Source organism: Panthera onca, chromosome B1 (assembly GCF_046562875.1).
Source record: "Panthera onca isolate mPanOnc1 chromosome B1, mPanOnc1 haplotype 2, whole genome shotgun sequence".
NCBI classification, from domain to species: Eukaryota; Metazoa; Chordata; class Mammalia; order Carnivora; family Felidae; genus Panthera; species Panthera onca.
In genome coordinates, this window is record NC_138342.1 from 183,499,620 (window position 1) to 183,514,315 (window position 14,696).

The 14,696-nt window shown below is 37.8% G+C and overlaps 1 protein-coding gene across 2 annotated transcripts in view; it reads left to right on the top strand.

Annotated features, from left to right (window-relative positions):
* ZDHHC2 (zDHHC palmitoyltransferase 2) overlaps positions 1 to 14,696 on the top strand; it is a 69,399-nt gene that overhangs the window by 25,944 nt on the left and 28,759 nt on the right. For both annotated transcript variants that reach the window (XM_078445385.2, XM_078445386.2), the window contains exon 4: positions 9,899 to 10,019. In XM_078445385.2, the coding sequence (XP_078301511.1) occupies positions 9,899 to 10,019 (121 nt within the window). The remainder of the gene's footprint in view (positions 1 to 9,898; positions 10,020 to 14,696) is intronic.

The window sequence follows — 14,696 nt, forward strand, 5'->3', positions numbered from 1 at the left end:
AAGTATTTGTTTCTAAGTCTTTCACCCTGGTTAAAAGTTGGGTGCAGAGGACTATGCCTTACTTATTTCTATACCGTTGGCACTTAGTCAGTACATGTTTGTTGAACTGAAATAAACTTTGTTCCAGCAATAATGTTGTGGTTTTAGTTGGCCAGGTTTAAAAAAAAAAAAAAAGATAGGTCTAGGCATTGTTGCAAATTGTTCCTGGAAGTAATCTGTTTGAAATGCAACTGTGGTCAGAAGGCTGGTAAAAATGCTGTATGACCTGGGAAAGGATATTAAAAATAAAACCACAGGTATTTGCACAGAATTAATGGTATGGTTGGCCTAAAATGCTGTACATACAGCCTTTTTTTTCTTCTACTCTCTACCTATTTTTGTTTCCTACCCCTTTTTCCTTCCCCCTGCCATGGTTGCTTCTTTCCTATTATCTCTCTTACTGCCATCCTGGCCTTAGTTGTAGGTTTGAAGGAGAATGCTGACTCCTGTCCTGGATGATCTTATCCTTTCTGGTTCTTTATCTATAACCTCTGTATTGACAATTCCCAAATCTCCTTCCAGCTCTGACCTCTCCTGTTGCAAACTTACATATCTCCCTGCCAAACATGGCTCCTTAATCCACTGAGACTTCAAATGCAGCACATCAAAAGCTGAAGTCACCCCCTTCTCCCTTCCCAGACCATGACTCATCTGTTTCTTTTACTGGTTAATGCCACTGCCATCCAGCTCAACCTTCCAACTCTCCACCTTTCTGGAAGCTTGGCAGCCTTGCCAGAGTTCTCTGGCTTCCTTGGCCCTCCCTCAATATCTAAATCCTGCTGATGTTTTTACTTCCTAATTTTTCTTTTTTGGTTCCAACCCCTTTTTCTTTTCTTTGTTTCTCTTATGTTCTTTCTTTCTTTCTTTCTTTCTTTCTTTCTTTCTTTCTTTCCTTCTTTCTTATCATTACCCTAATTCAGGATCTCAATCATCTCTTTTGTTTGAGACATTGCAGTCTCCTATAGGGTTTCACTGTTTACATTCTTGCCTACACTCCCTTCCCAGAGCGCTGTAAAAATCCATCCTTCACCCTGAAGCTGGAGGTCTAAAATCAACTTTAACTCTTCGATTCTATGTCTTCTATGTATTCAGTTATTCTACGTGTCCCACAGGCCAGAGGCCGGTCTCCCTCGTTTGGCAACACGAGTCTTGTCTAAATTTCTGGCTTCCCACTTTATATTCTAGTGGTTTTTAATTGCATGTATTTTCCTGTATATACCATGCCATTATTTTCTTTCCAGAATATTTTTACTTACTTTCTCATCCAAATAATTCCATTTTTATTCATGGTGGCAGCTCCATCTTGGTCTCCATTGCTGATTTCTCATTATCTCCTGAACTTTAAAGCATTGGATTGTTCCAGAGAGCAATCCCTGGACTTCTCTTATTTATCTACATTATGACTTTATGTATCATCTCATTGCAACAGCTTTCAAATTAATATTTTCTGTCTCTCCCTCTCTCTCTCAAGAATAAATAAATACTGAAAAAAAACCAAAACAAAACAAACAAACGAACCAAAAAAAAAAAAAAAAAAAAAACAATATCCTTAGCCTGGTCCTTTCTTCTGGATTCCAGACTCATTTCCAGCTATGTATTTGGCATCTAATAGAAATTTTAAATTCAAAGTACCTGGAATCAAACTTCTGATTTCCCACCCACTCTCTGAATCTTCCTGTTCTTAAAGTTTTCCCAGCTCAGTAATGGCAATTCCATTTAAACCCCTGGGAGGCATCTGCCGGCAACTCCTCTGCTCTCAGACCCCATCACGTCCTGTTGAGCAGAGTCTGTAAGCATACCCTCAAAGCACTCACCGCGGGAGCTCATTCCCCGCCCCCCCCCCCCCCCCCCCACCAACTGCTACTTTCACCCCTGGTCCCCGCCACCAACATCCCATGCCTGTATGTTGCAGTAACCCTTCAACCAGTTTCCTTTTTCTATATATTTTCATCAAGTATCCACAGTGATCCTTTCAAAATAGAAAGCAGATCATATCATTCTTCTGCTTTGATACCCGAGCTCACTCACAGTAAAAACATAATTCTCTACTGTAGTTTAAAAGACTGCACAAGGTCTGGCCCCACACCACCTCTCTGACCTTCTTCAGTGCTGCCTTAGTCACATTAGTTTCCTTGCATATTGTTCCATCAATATGCTAAGCATGTTTTTTCCCTCAGGGGTCTCAAAACCTGATTATTTTCTCTTGACCTGGAACATTCTTCCCACAGACAACTGTGTGACCAAGTCCCTTACTTACTTCGTCTCTGCTCCAGTGATACCTTACCTTTGAGGCTTTCCATGATCACTCTGTATAAAATGGGTAAACTATTCCTGGAATGCCCTATAACCCTTAACCTTGCTATATTTTTCTCCATAGTATATCATTCTGTAACTCGTTCCATATTCATTTTATATCATTCCTAGAACGTAAGCTCTGCAACGGCATGAACTTTATCTGTTTTGTTCACTGACCCATCACCAATACCTAGAGCAGTGTCTGACCCATTAAAGGTATTCAATAAATATTTGCTAAATGATTTGATATAGACAAGTAGTTATGTGTAGAGATGCAGGTTGTGTTTATAGCCTCGGTGGAAGTTGAAGTACCTTCTAATTTCTCCTTAAAATTATATGTGAGATTGGGGCACCTGGGTGGCTTAGTCAGTTAAGCGTCCGACTTCAGCTCAGGTCGTGATCTCACAGTTCGTGGGTTCGAGCTCCGTGTCGGGCTCTCTGCTGACAGCTCAGAGCCTGGAGCCTGTTTCAGATTCTGTGTCTCCCTCTCTCTCTGCCCTTCTCCTGCTCATGTGCTGTCTGTCTCAAAAAGGAATAAACATTAAAAAAAATTATATGCGAGATCATCAGCTAAGAATGAGAGGGAGGTAGGTTAATTGAGGTGTGGGAAAGCAGAGGTTTGAAATAGTGGTTGGAGAGAGTGAGGAAAATAAAATGATGAAACACGGAAGAAATGTCACAGTATTAAAAAAATAAATAAATAAAATAAATAAAATAAAATAAGGGGTGGCTGAGTGGCTCAGTCAGTTAAGCATCTGACTTCAGCTCAGGTCATGATCTCACGGTTTGTGAGTTCGAGCCCCACGTCGGGCTCTGCGCTGACAGCTCAGAGCCTGGAGCCTGCTTCGGATTCTGTGTCTCTGTCTCTCTATCCCTCCCTGACTAGTGCTCTGTCTTTCTCTGTCTATCAAAAATAAATAAAGGTAAAAAATTTTATAAAAAAAAAGAAAAGAAATGTCACAGTATTGAGGGAGCAGTCGAGATTGAGGACAGTGAATTTACAGCTGTCCCATGATTTGATGGATGATTTTTCCACAAAAAAAAACATACACTTTATTCGAGTCCTACAACTGTGTGACATAGATACTATTTATTACCATTTTACAAATGGAGCAGTAGGTTCTGAACATTAGCTAATTACTCCAGGGCATCAAGAACTAGCATGTGACAGAGCTAACATTCAAAGCAAAGTTCCCCTTTTTCTTTCTTTTTTTTTTTTTTTTAATATTTTTAACATCTGTTTATTTTTGAGAGAGAGTGACGGAGACAGAGTGTGAGCAGGGGAGGGGCAGAGAGAGAGGGAGACCCAGAATCCGAAGCAGGCTCCAGGCTCTGAGCTGCCATCAGAGAGCCTGACGCAGGGTGGGGCTTGAACTCAGGAACCATGAGATCAGGACCTGAGCTGAAGTCGGAGGCTCAACTGCTCAACCCACTGAGCCACCCAGGTGCCCCTAAAGCCAAGTTCTTCTGACCATCAAGCCCACACTCTTGGCAGTATACCACGCTCTAGCATGGAGAGTGGACACCACAGTGGGTGGGTGTAGCCAGGATATCGCTTGGCACATGGAGAAAAAATAGCAGCACTTCCATTTACATATTATTCTTTTAATGTTTCTTTTTTTTAAAGTTACAATAGAAGGCATAGAAATATATATAAAGTATAAAATATATATAAATGCATATAAAGTTTCACATATAAGGTTTCATATATAATATATTTATTAGTTAATACAAATAAAAATGCATGTCAGTCTCAAATTATTGTTTTACTGATGGGTCCATGATCAGAAGAGTTTGGAGACCACTGTTTTATGAAAGAAAGAGCCCTCGCTTGCTGGCAAAGAATCTTGAGTTATTCCATTAATAAAGTGGAAGATCTCACCCTAATCTTTTAATTGATCAGCAGCCAGAGACACTCCCACTTGTAAAATGAGGGGTCCTCGGCTTAAATTGACAATAGAGTGCTCTCAGCTGCTAAAAATCTTTGAAAAAATGGAACTAAAATAGCAGGGAAAGAGGCAATAAGAAAATCATGTTAATATTTTCTTGTTACTTTTGAGAGAATCAGGAGAAATCTGGAACTAAAATTTACCTTTTTATATAACAGGATTGTTAAATTGCTAATCATTTTTCAATTTATAAGATTTTCTCCCATAAAAGTAAGAAAACCATACATTGTGAAAATGGAGACTGGGCAAAAAGAGAAGGGAAAAAAATCATGCTAATTTACCTAATTTACAGGCTGAATTTCCTTCGAGTTATTTTTCCTACTTGTATTCAGCGTGCACAGATTCCAGTTTTTCCCCCCCACATAATTGTCCATCATTGGTTTATTGTGATTTTTAATCATGGCATAATATTCTCACTGAAATGCGTAAAAGTTTACTCTGTCACATCCCAGCTTGGAATTTTAGGCTGATCCCAACTTTTCATATTATAAATAATTTTGTTAACATGGTTGCCCATATTGTGTATACACGTTTTACCTATATTTTGGATTATTTCCTTAATATAAATTCTCAAAAGTCACATGCCTAGACCAAGGAAATTTAAGTTACTTGCCACATTGTTTGAAAAAAGAATGGTAGCAACATAAAGTGCCACCAGTTCAATCAGACCTTTGGCATTGCCTGTTGTCATTGAGAAAGCTGTTGGCCGTCAATTAAATTCTGTGCTTCAATTTGTACATTTTAGATACTGGTGAGATTACATGTTCATTTTTGTCCTAAGTGAAAAATAGCTAGCAAGAAAGGAAATGCATTCCATGAATTTTCAACGTTTTTTTTTTTTTTATTTTTTATTTTTGGGACAGAGAGAGACAGAGCATGAACGGGGGAGGGGCAGAGAGAGAGGGAGACACAGAATCGGAAACAGGCTCCAGGCTCCGAGCCATCAGCCCAGAGCCTGACGCGGGGCTCAAACTCACGGACCGTGAGATCGTGACCTGGCTGAAGTCGGACGCTTAACCGACTGCGCCACCCAGGCGCCCCCATTCCATGAATTTTCTATTGGTTATTAGATTTCACATTTTTTTCTTAATTTGTATATCCTTTAAAAATCATACTCTTCTTTAACCTGGACTGTGGTATTCTGGATGGGATCCTGAAACGGAAAAAGATATTCAGTAAAACCTAAGGAAATCTGAATAAACTATAGGCTTAAGTTAATAATGTATCAGTATCGATTCATTGATGTACTAATATATGATGTTAATGATGTGGACAGTTGGGTGAGAAGCTATATGGGAACTGTATCATATTTTTTCAAATTTTCTATAAATCTAAAATGTTTTAAAATGGATACAACTATTTAAACCAAACAAAACAGCGTGCATTAACCGGTCAGAGGGCTGCCATACCCTTCAGACTGGTGGCAGGTCAGCGATGTTATCTGTTCCACCCTGGGAGATCTTCATTCCATCAGCTGTCAACAAACGTCATCTCTCTTCAAATCTGTGACATACCTGTGCACGTACAAGTGTTCTGGGGGAGGGGCACCTGGCTGGCTCAGTGGGAACAGCATGTGACTCTTGATCTCTGGGTTGTGAGTTTGAGCCCCACGTTGGGTAGAGAGATTACTTAAAAATAAAATCTAAAAAATAAAAAGTGTTCTAGGGGAAAGGACTGTGTATTTGGTGCATTCCAAAGTAGAATTAGATATTTGGAATCTGTATGACACGAGTCAGAATTCTGCCAACCTGCATTTGGTTTTCTGGACCTGATGCAATGTGTTGTTTACTTATTAATAAAAGCACTAAACATACTAAAGAGTCTTTCAGTTCTGCCACTGACTGGAATTTTCCTCTAAGGTAAAAAGGATCCAGAGAACTCCATAAGAAAATGTGGTAAAATGTTGATGGTTTGATCCTTTTGACTATTATTAAGTCTTTACTAAACTGATTTTCAGTGCTAGGTTTTAAATTAATTTTAGAAACACAGAGGGGAGATATATCTGCCTAAATATATATGCCATATAGGGTTCTGAGAATGGAATGTTGGGGACTGAGATATAAAATAAGTTTTTCCTGGAGCGCCTGGGTGGCTCAGTCAGTTAAGCATCCGACTTCGGCTCAGGTCATGATCTCGCCATTCCCGAGTTCAAGCCCCGTGTCGGGCTCTGTGCTGACAGCTCAGAGCCTGGAGCCTGTTTCAGATTCGGTGTCTCCCTCTCTCTCTCCCTGCCCCTCCCCCACTCACGCTCTGTCCCTTTCTCTCTCAAAAATAAATAAAAACAATTTTTAAAAATTAAAAATAAAACAAGTTTTTCCTTGATAGTCAGTGATCTGACCCAGGCCTACTGATATGTGTTCCTTTGTCCATTTCGCAATCCTAAGAGAATGGTGAATCTGTGCTAGGATTTGATCCCTGCCCGTGTGGGATTACATGTTTGTGGGAGAGTTAGACAATGGACCAATGAACAAACAAAATAATTTTAAATTGTGGTGCATAATACAAAGAAGGACTGTATGGACCTAGGGAAGAGTATGACAGGGGGAAGGGACAGAATTTTCAGGGTACCTACCCAGTAAAGGAATCTTGGAAGTTCTTTGAGAAGATGGCATTTAAGCTAAAATCTGCAAAGTGAGAAGGAGCCATCTATACAGTGCGAGGACTAGCCTTCTAGAGAGAGGAATCTGCATGTGCAAAGTTAATAGACATTTTTACAATGACCCTTTCTTTTTCTTGACTATTACAGCATTATGACATCATTGGATGTTATACCCTTTATACCAATTAAATGTTTCCAAACAAGATGCGTAGTTCTATTGAGACCATTTTCCTTTAGGTCCTTATTTTTCTTTTCTTTCAAAACAATGAACAGAACATTTTAAATGTTAAGATAATATCAACGGGTGCATGATGCGCACTGTTGAACCATTAAATAAAAATATTGGAATTATTAAATAAGTCAGAAAATCTGGCAAATCCCCTGATAAACCAATACAACCGCATATGATGGATCAGTAAACAATTTGAATTTTTCTTTGTCAGCTCTTAGATTTAAATATGACCTGAAGAGTTACAATATTCTCATTGTATCAGCCTTCTATCAAAGTTCTTTTTTAGAGTAACTTTGAAACAATGGAATGAATTCTAGGAATCTATTATCCAATTGGGAGATAGTCGTCTACCTCCTGGAAATGTGGTTCCTGAACTTTTTTTGATTCCAAGATATTTAATCTGCTGTTTCTCCTGCCCCAGCCTCTGGGATCAGTCTGCAGCATCCTTCTTTGCCAGGCTGGAAATGACACTGTTCACGGCCACTCACCACCCTCATTTATATATTCAACCAATCAGAATACTTGTGTGAATATGTTTCAGGTTTTTAAACTAAGATTTAAGGTAGCAAGCAAGTGGAGAGCAACTGATAGAAAGAACACACTATGCCTTCACAAATGTGACCTTCATTTATTTGTTATTTGTATTCATTTGAGAAAGGACTGGTTGAAGTGTAATTTGAAAAACTATGAAATGAATTGAGAGGTAAGTAAATGCTGTGAATTTATAACAGGAGGAATATTTAACGTAGAGAATACTTTTTTAAATTACCTTAGAAACTCTTAAAGACCTAACTATAACCTATCTACTAATTTAATGCCAGTAAATTTAATATGCTAATTTAGAATAATTTGTATTATGTACATTTCTACTTATAGAAAACTTCTTTTTAGTTTCTTTACCTTAATGGGGCTGAAATTTTACAGTTATATTTAACTATGTGTCATGCATATGGGAGTCTTATGGTACCTTAAAACTTATTTACATTTTTTCTTTTAATGTATATTCATTTTTTGAGAGAGAGGAAGACAGAGAACGAGCAGGAGAGGGGCAGAGAATCTAAAGCAGGCTCCAGGCTCTGAGCCATCAGCACAGAGCCTGATGCGGGGCTCAAACTCACAAACCATGAGATCATGACCTGAGCTGAAGTCTGGCACTGAACCGAATGAGCCATCCAGGTGCCCCAAAATTTATTTACATTTGGAAGCTGGAGATTTATTTTTCTTTTTAAAATAACCTCGTTAGAATTGTCAACCTCTAAACAAATACTTTTATTTCTCCAAAGACAAAGAATTAGGCTCAAATATCATCACCTCATTTTCAACAAATTGTTTTTCTTTCCTTCATTGACCTACTTAGATTACTTTTAAAACTTAGAAAAAAAATTGAAAAACATGGCCTACATACAGAAGAAGCATTTGTAATGCATAGTTTAAAGAATAATAAGGGGCGCCTGGGTGGCTCATTTGGTTGAGCATCTGACTCTTGATTTTGGCTCAGGTCATGATCCCAGGCTAATGGGACTGAACCCCACATCAGGTTGTGCACTGAGCGTGGAGCCTGCTGAAGATTCTCTCCCTCCCTCTTCCCCTTCCCTGCTCACACTTGCACATTCTCTCTAATAATAATAATAATAATAATAATAATAATAATAACAAAATAAAGAATAGAAAAACGAAAAGACCTAAACAGTCACCCAAGTATCGGAGAAAACATTTATATTTTCAGCATTTCTTGTGTACTCTTCCGCATTGTATTTCCCTGCATTCCTCAAGAAGTAGCTACTATCTTGAAGTTTTGTGTTAGTTATTCTCTTGTTTTTCTTTATAATTCATATATATGTGTATGTATATGTGGATAGTGTATAGCTTTCTGGTTTTAAAAACTTTGTATGAATGGAATCATACTACGTGCTATAAAATTATTTGTTGTCCAACAGTATGTTGAGATTCTTTGTTGAGCTGAACACAGAGAGCTGAACACAGCTCAAGTTCATTAATTATGCAGTGCATCATAGGATTCAGTTATGTGGATATATCATACTCCAACTTATTTATCCATTATCCTTTTGATGGACATTTGCGTTGGGTTTAATTTTTTACATTTCAAACCACGATGCTATGAATATCCTTGTACATGTCTCCTGGAACACATTTAAACCTTTATAGACTTCTACAACTGGTTTTGTGTGTGTGTGTGTGTGTGTGTGTGTGTGTGTGTGTGTGTGTGTGAGATTGGGGTTTTCTTTGTGTGTGTATAGCCCAAACAAATTCGATTTTTCTCAAATAAGGATTTTTTTAATTGGGTGGACCAAATTGGCAGTGTAAGAAGTAAAATTAATGATTAGTTCTTTTGAGTGCTAGGAAATTTATGTCATGATTATCCTCAAGTTAAAATTCACTTAGATAAGAAAAAATGCTTGATAGTTTTGTTTCTATTTTTATTCCTAATAATATCCGCTTGAAAAACTTACCCAATGAGCCAAATTTGTTTATTTTGTCATTTCATTTATTAGTATAACTAATAGTGGAGCGGAACTCTATAAGACAATTTTACATACTTTATTCCTCTTGAGTCTCATGAACATCTGAGGAAGTAGGTATTATTATTCCCTTTTTCTAGATGCATCAACTAATGATCCACTAGATTAACAGACATGCCCAGATTCAAACTCTGTCATCACTCTCAGTATATATAATAGATCTGATTAATACTTTATAAATAACTTTTCGGACCAATATGGTATTTCTTGAGAACATTGACTGAAATGTAAATTTTTTCCACAGTTCCATCTCTCTTATGCGGAGAAAGAATTGTTGGAGAGAGAGCCAAGAGGAGAAGCCCATCAGGAAGTTCTTCGGCGAGCAGCCAAAGATCTCCCCATCTATACCAGGACCATGTCTGGAGGTACATGATAATGAGTGCTTTGGCACGATTCTTGTGGTGACCCTCAGCATATTTATATACTTGAAACTGTCGAACACTCATTGAAATAGATTGTGTTATGTCTTGGGTGGTTATTCAGTCTTTCCTATACGATTCTATAAAACAGACACGTGAGTAACGGTGTGTGGCACAAAGATCTCAAACACATCAGCACTGACCTCACTTCCCTCGTGACTTCTCTAGTCACTTAGTTGGGACTCAGTGGAGATGTTAGAACTGCTGAAGTACTAATTTGTAGTTGGATTTATTTTTTAAATTTTTTAAAAAAAATTTTAATGTTTATTTTTGAGAGAGAGAAAGAGAGAGTGTGAGTGGGAGGGGGGCAGAGAGAGAGGGAGACACAGAATCTGAAGCAGGCTTCAGGCTCCGAGCTGTCAGCACAGAGCCCAAGGTCATGACCTGAGCTGAAGTCAGACGCTTAATGGACTAAAGATTTTTTTTAATGTTTTTTTTATTTTGATGCACATGAGTGGGAAAGGTGCAGAGAGAGAGGGAGAGAGAGAATCCCAAGCAGGCTCTGTGTTGTCAGCTGAGAGCCTGACCCAGAGCTTGAACTCACAAACCACAAGATCATGACCTGAGCCGCTGTAAAGTGTCAGATACTTAACTGACTGAGCCACCCAAGCACCCCTAATTTTTTTAAAGTTTTAATTATAGGCTTTTCCTATTATTTAATATAAGGGAGCAATATCTATAATGAACATAACATTGACAATTTTACATAAATGTAAAGAAGTAATTGTATAAAGTATATAAAACTTAAGGGATTGATACAATTTCTTTATGTTTAAAATGTATGGTAATTTTCTTTCCTTTTTTTTAATTTTCATTTTTATTTTTTTAAATTTACATCCAAATTAGTTAGCATATAGTGCAACGATGATTTCAGGAGTAGATTCCTTAGTGCCCCTTACCCATTTAGCCCATTCCCCCTCCCACAACCCCTCCAGTAACCCTCAGTTTGTTTTCCATATTTAGGAGTCTCTTCTGTTTTGTCCCCCTCCCTGTTTTTATATTATTTTTGTTTCCCTTCCCTTGTATTCATCTGTTTTGTCTCTTAAAGTCCTCATATGAGTGAAGTCATATGATTTTTGTCTTTCTCTAATTTTACTTAGCATAATACCCTCCAGTTCCATCCACGTAGTTGCAAATTTCATTCGTAGTTGCAAGATTTCATTCTTTTTCATTGCCGAGTAACTCCATTTATATATACCACATCTTCTTTCTCCATTCATCCATCGATGGACATTTGGGCTCTTTCCATACTTTGGCTATTGTTGATAGTGTTGCTATAACAAATGCATTTCAGTTAATAAATCTCATTTACCTGGGTCAGAACTTTTAGGTAGTTTAGTAGCAATCTGATTAAAGAATTGTCTTAAAAATGGACACACATGACTATTGATACTTGCCCACCAAGACTCACCTAGAAATTTTATGACTTTAGGCCTGTGCCACCCACTTTGGTAGCCACTAGCCCCATATGGCTGTTGAGCACTTAAAATGTGGCAACTCCTGGGGCATCTGGGTGGCTCAATCGGTTAAGCTTCTCACTCTTAATTTCAGGTCAGGTCATGATCTCAGGGTCATGAGATGGAGCCCCGAGTCAGGCTCTGCACTGAGAGCACAGAGCAGCTTGGGGTTCTCTCTCTCCTCTCTCTCTCTCTCTCTGTTCCTCCCCCACTTATGCTCTCTCTCTTTCTCAAAATAAATAAATAAACTTTACAAAAAATGTGACCCCTCCAAATTGAGTTGTGCTTTAGGTATAAAATACACAACTGGTTTCAGAGGCTTAGTATGAAAACGAGAATGTAAACCATCTCATCAATATTTTTATATTATTTACGTTTGTTTCTAACTCACCTGAGAATCATAACTAAGTCTAAGTCAAAGTCTTGCAATTTTTTTCTGTTTGTTTTCCCTGGGCAAGTGGTAATTCTTTGGTTTAATATTAATGCCACTCGTTCTATTCCACAGAGATGTGCTTATGTATGTTTATGTATATTGACACGACATAAGCCTAAGCAAATACTCAATTTAAGCCCTCTAAAAATAGATTACTGCACCAGTTTCCAAAACTGGTTAATGACAGTGACAGTTTAAGGTGCAAAAATCTAGTCTCCACATTCCTAGGGCAGTGCTTTCTACGGTACCCCTTGAAACACTGGGTCAAGAGAAAGGGAGGAAGCGTAGGTCCTACTTTAACAAAGTATTAATTTCCATTAGTAATAACTACACTTTGGATTTATAAGTCATCTCCTCGTGTTGTTTATATAATGTTAAGGCTCTTATCCCTCTGAAGTATTGGATACCTTTATCCTGAGATGAACTTACGGTTCTTAATATTTGTGACAGTGCAGAATACAATCTGGATCTCCTAATGTAATCTTTGTTTATATTTTCAGTGCAAAAATTTGGGATGCATGCTAAAATCAATATTAACTGACTAGAGTCACTAAGTTAAATTATGCTAAGTATAATAAATAGATTATGTCAGTGTGATTGATCCCCCTCTGGAATGTATAGAATGTAAAGGAAAACACACTGCGGAATGGATGTTCAGAGGAGCCACCACACTACCACCAAGGCAGGATGTGGGGGTGGGGGGTCCTTCCTTCCTCACCCCCAGCAAAGACCCTTGGGTTCTTTGGATAACTTCCTTCTTCCCCCTGAGAAATTGACTAAAGCACCTGAAAGATGCAGTGTTCATGCACTTTGTATTTCAGAGAGAATTGAAGAAAGTGATAGTAATATAATTAAGGAGTTTAGTATCCCTTCTAAATCCACAGTACTTCCTCCAAACCCCAGAGAGAAAAAGGCCAGCTGCCTAGATTAAGCTGCCCTACACAGAGAAAAATTCACCTACATACAGACTGGAATGTGGGGCGTAGTAAAGCAGGGTATTAACAGGACTGTTGATGTCACCTGTTTGTTCTGTGCTTTCTTCTGATCCCACCATCTCCTGTTTTCTTACAGGGATCACCAAACTTTATTGTAGATATTTTTCTATGCTTATTAAGTGAGGACTCTTTGCTTTTTCAGCTCTCTCTTGCCCTTGATCTTTTCCTACAAAAAAATTTTTTTGTAGATTTTGACGTAAGAAGGTAACACCTAGAGGTGATGGAACTTATCTTTTTGCACACAGATGTTGATAACATTGTTTTTCAACATTACCCAAAAAGGTTTTAAATTACATAAGTAAAGTAATATAAGAATAAACTCTGAAAAAATTCAAACAAGACAGTTAAAATTCTTCCTGACTGTTAACAGTTTTTAAATAATAATCAGATAGTTCATTTTAAATTATAGCAGGATAATTTTAGTTGAATGTAATGTAGCACATGGAATTTTTTTTTTAAGTTTTTATTTTAATAATCACCTGGTCCTCATCATGGCAAGTGCCTTCCTTAATCCCCATTGCCAGTTAACACCCCCCCCACCGGCTCTGGTAAACATTAGTTTGTTCTCTATAGTAGAGTCTGTTTCTTGCTTTGTCTTTGTCTCTTGTTTCCCCTTTGCTCATTTGTTTTGTTTCTTGAATTCTGCATATGAGTGAAATTGTATGGTATTTGTCTTTCTCTGACTGATTTATTTCACTTAGCATCATACTCTCTAGCTCCATCCATGTCATTGCAAACGGCAATATTTCATTCTTTTTTATGGCTGAATAATATCCCATTGCATATATGTACCACATCTTCTTTATCCATTCATCAGTGACGGACACTTGGGCTGCTTCCAGATCTTGGCTATTGTAAATAACGCTGCTGTAAACATAGGGGTGCATGTATCCCTTTGAATTAGTGTTTTTGTATTCTTTGGGTAAATAGTAGTGCGATTGCTGGATGGTAGGGGTAGTTCTATTTTTGACTTTTTGAGGAACCTCCATACTGTTTTCCACAGTAGCTGCACCAGTTTGCATTCCCACCAACAGTGCAAGAGGGTTCCTTTTTCTCCACATCCTCACCAACTCCTGTTGTTTCTTGTGTTGTTGATTTTAGTCATTCTGACAGGTGTGAGGTGATATCTCATTGTAATTTGATTTGCATTTCCCTGATGGTAAGTGATGATGAGCATCTTTTTATGTGTCTGTTGACTGTCAGGATGTCTTCTTTGGAAAAATGTCTGTTCATGTCTTTTGCCCATTTTTAATTTGGATTATTTGTTTTTTGGGTGTTGATTTGTATAATTTGAATACTAACCCTTTACTGGATATGTCATTTGCAAATATCTTCTCCCATTCCACAGATTGCTTCTTAGTTTTACTGATTGTTTCCTTTGCTGTGCAGAAACTTGTTATTTTGATGTCATCCCAATAGTTTATTTTTGCCTTTGTTTCCCTTGCCTCAGAGGACCTATCTAGAAAAAAAATGCTATGGCTGATGTCAGAGAAATCACTGCCTATGCTCTCTTCTAGGATTTTTATGGTTTCAGTTCTCACATTTAGATCTTTAATACATTTTGAATTTATTTTTGTGTATGGTATAAGAAAGTGGTCCAGTTGCATTCTTTTGCACATAGCTGTCCACTTTTCCCAACACCATTTGTTAAAGAGACTCTTTTTCCCATTGCATATTTTTTGCGTCCTTTGTCATAAATTAATTGATCAAATAATTGTGGGTTTTCCATTCTATTCTA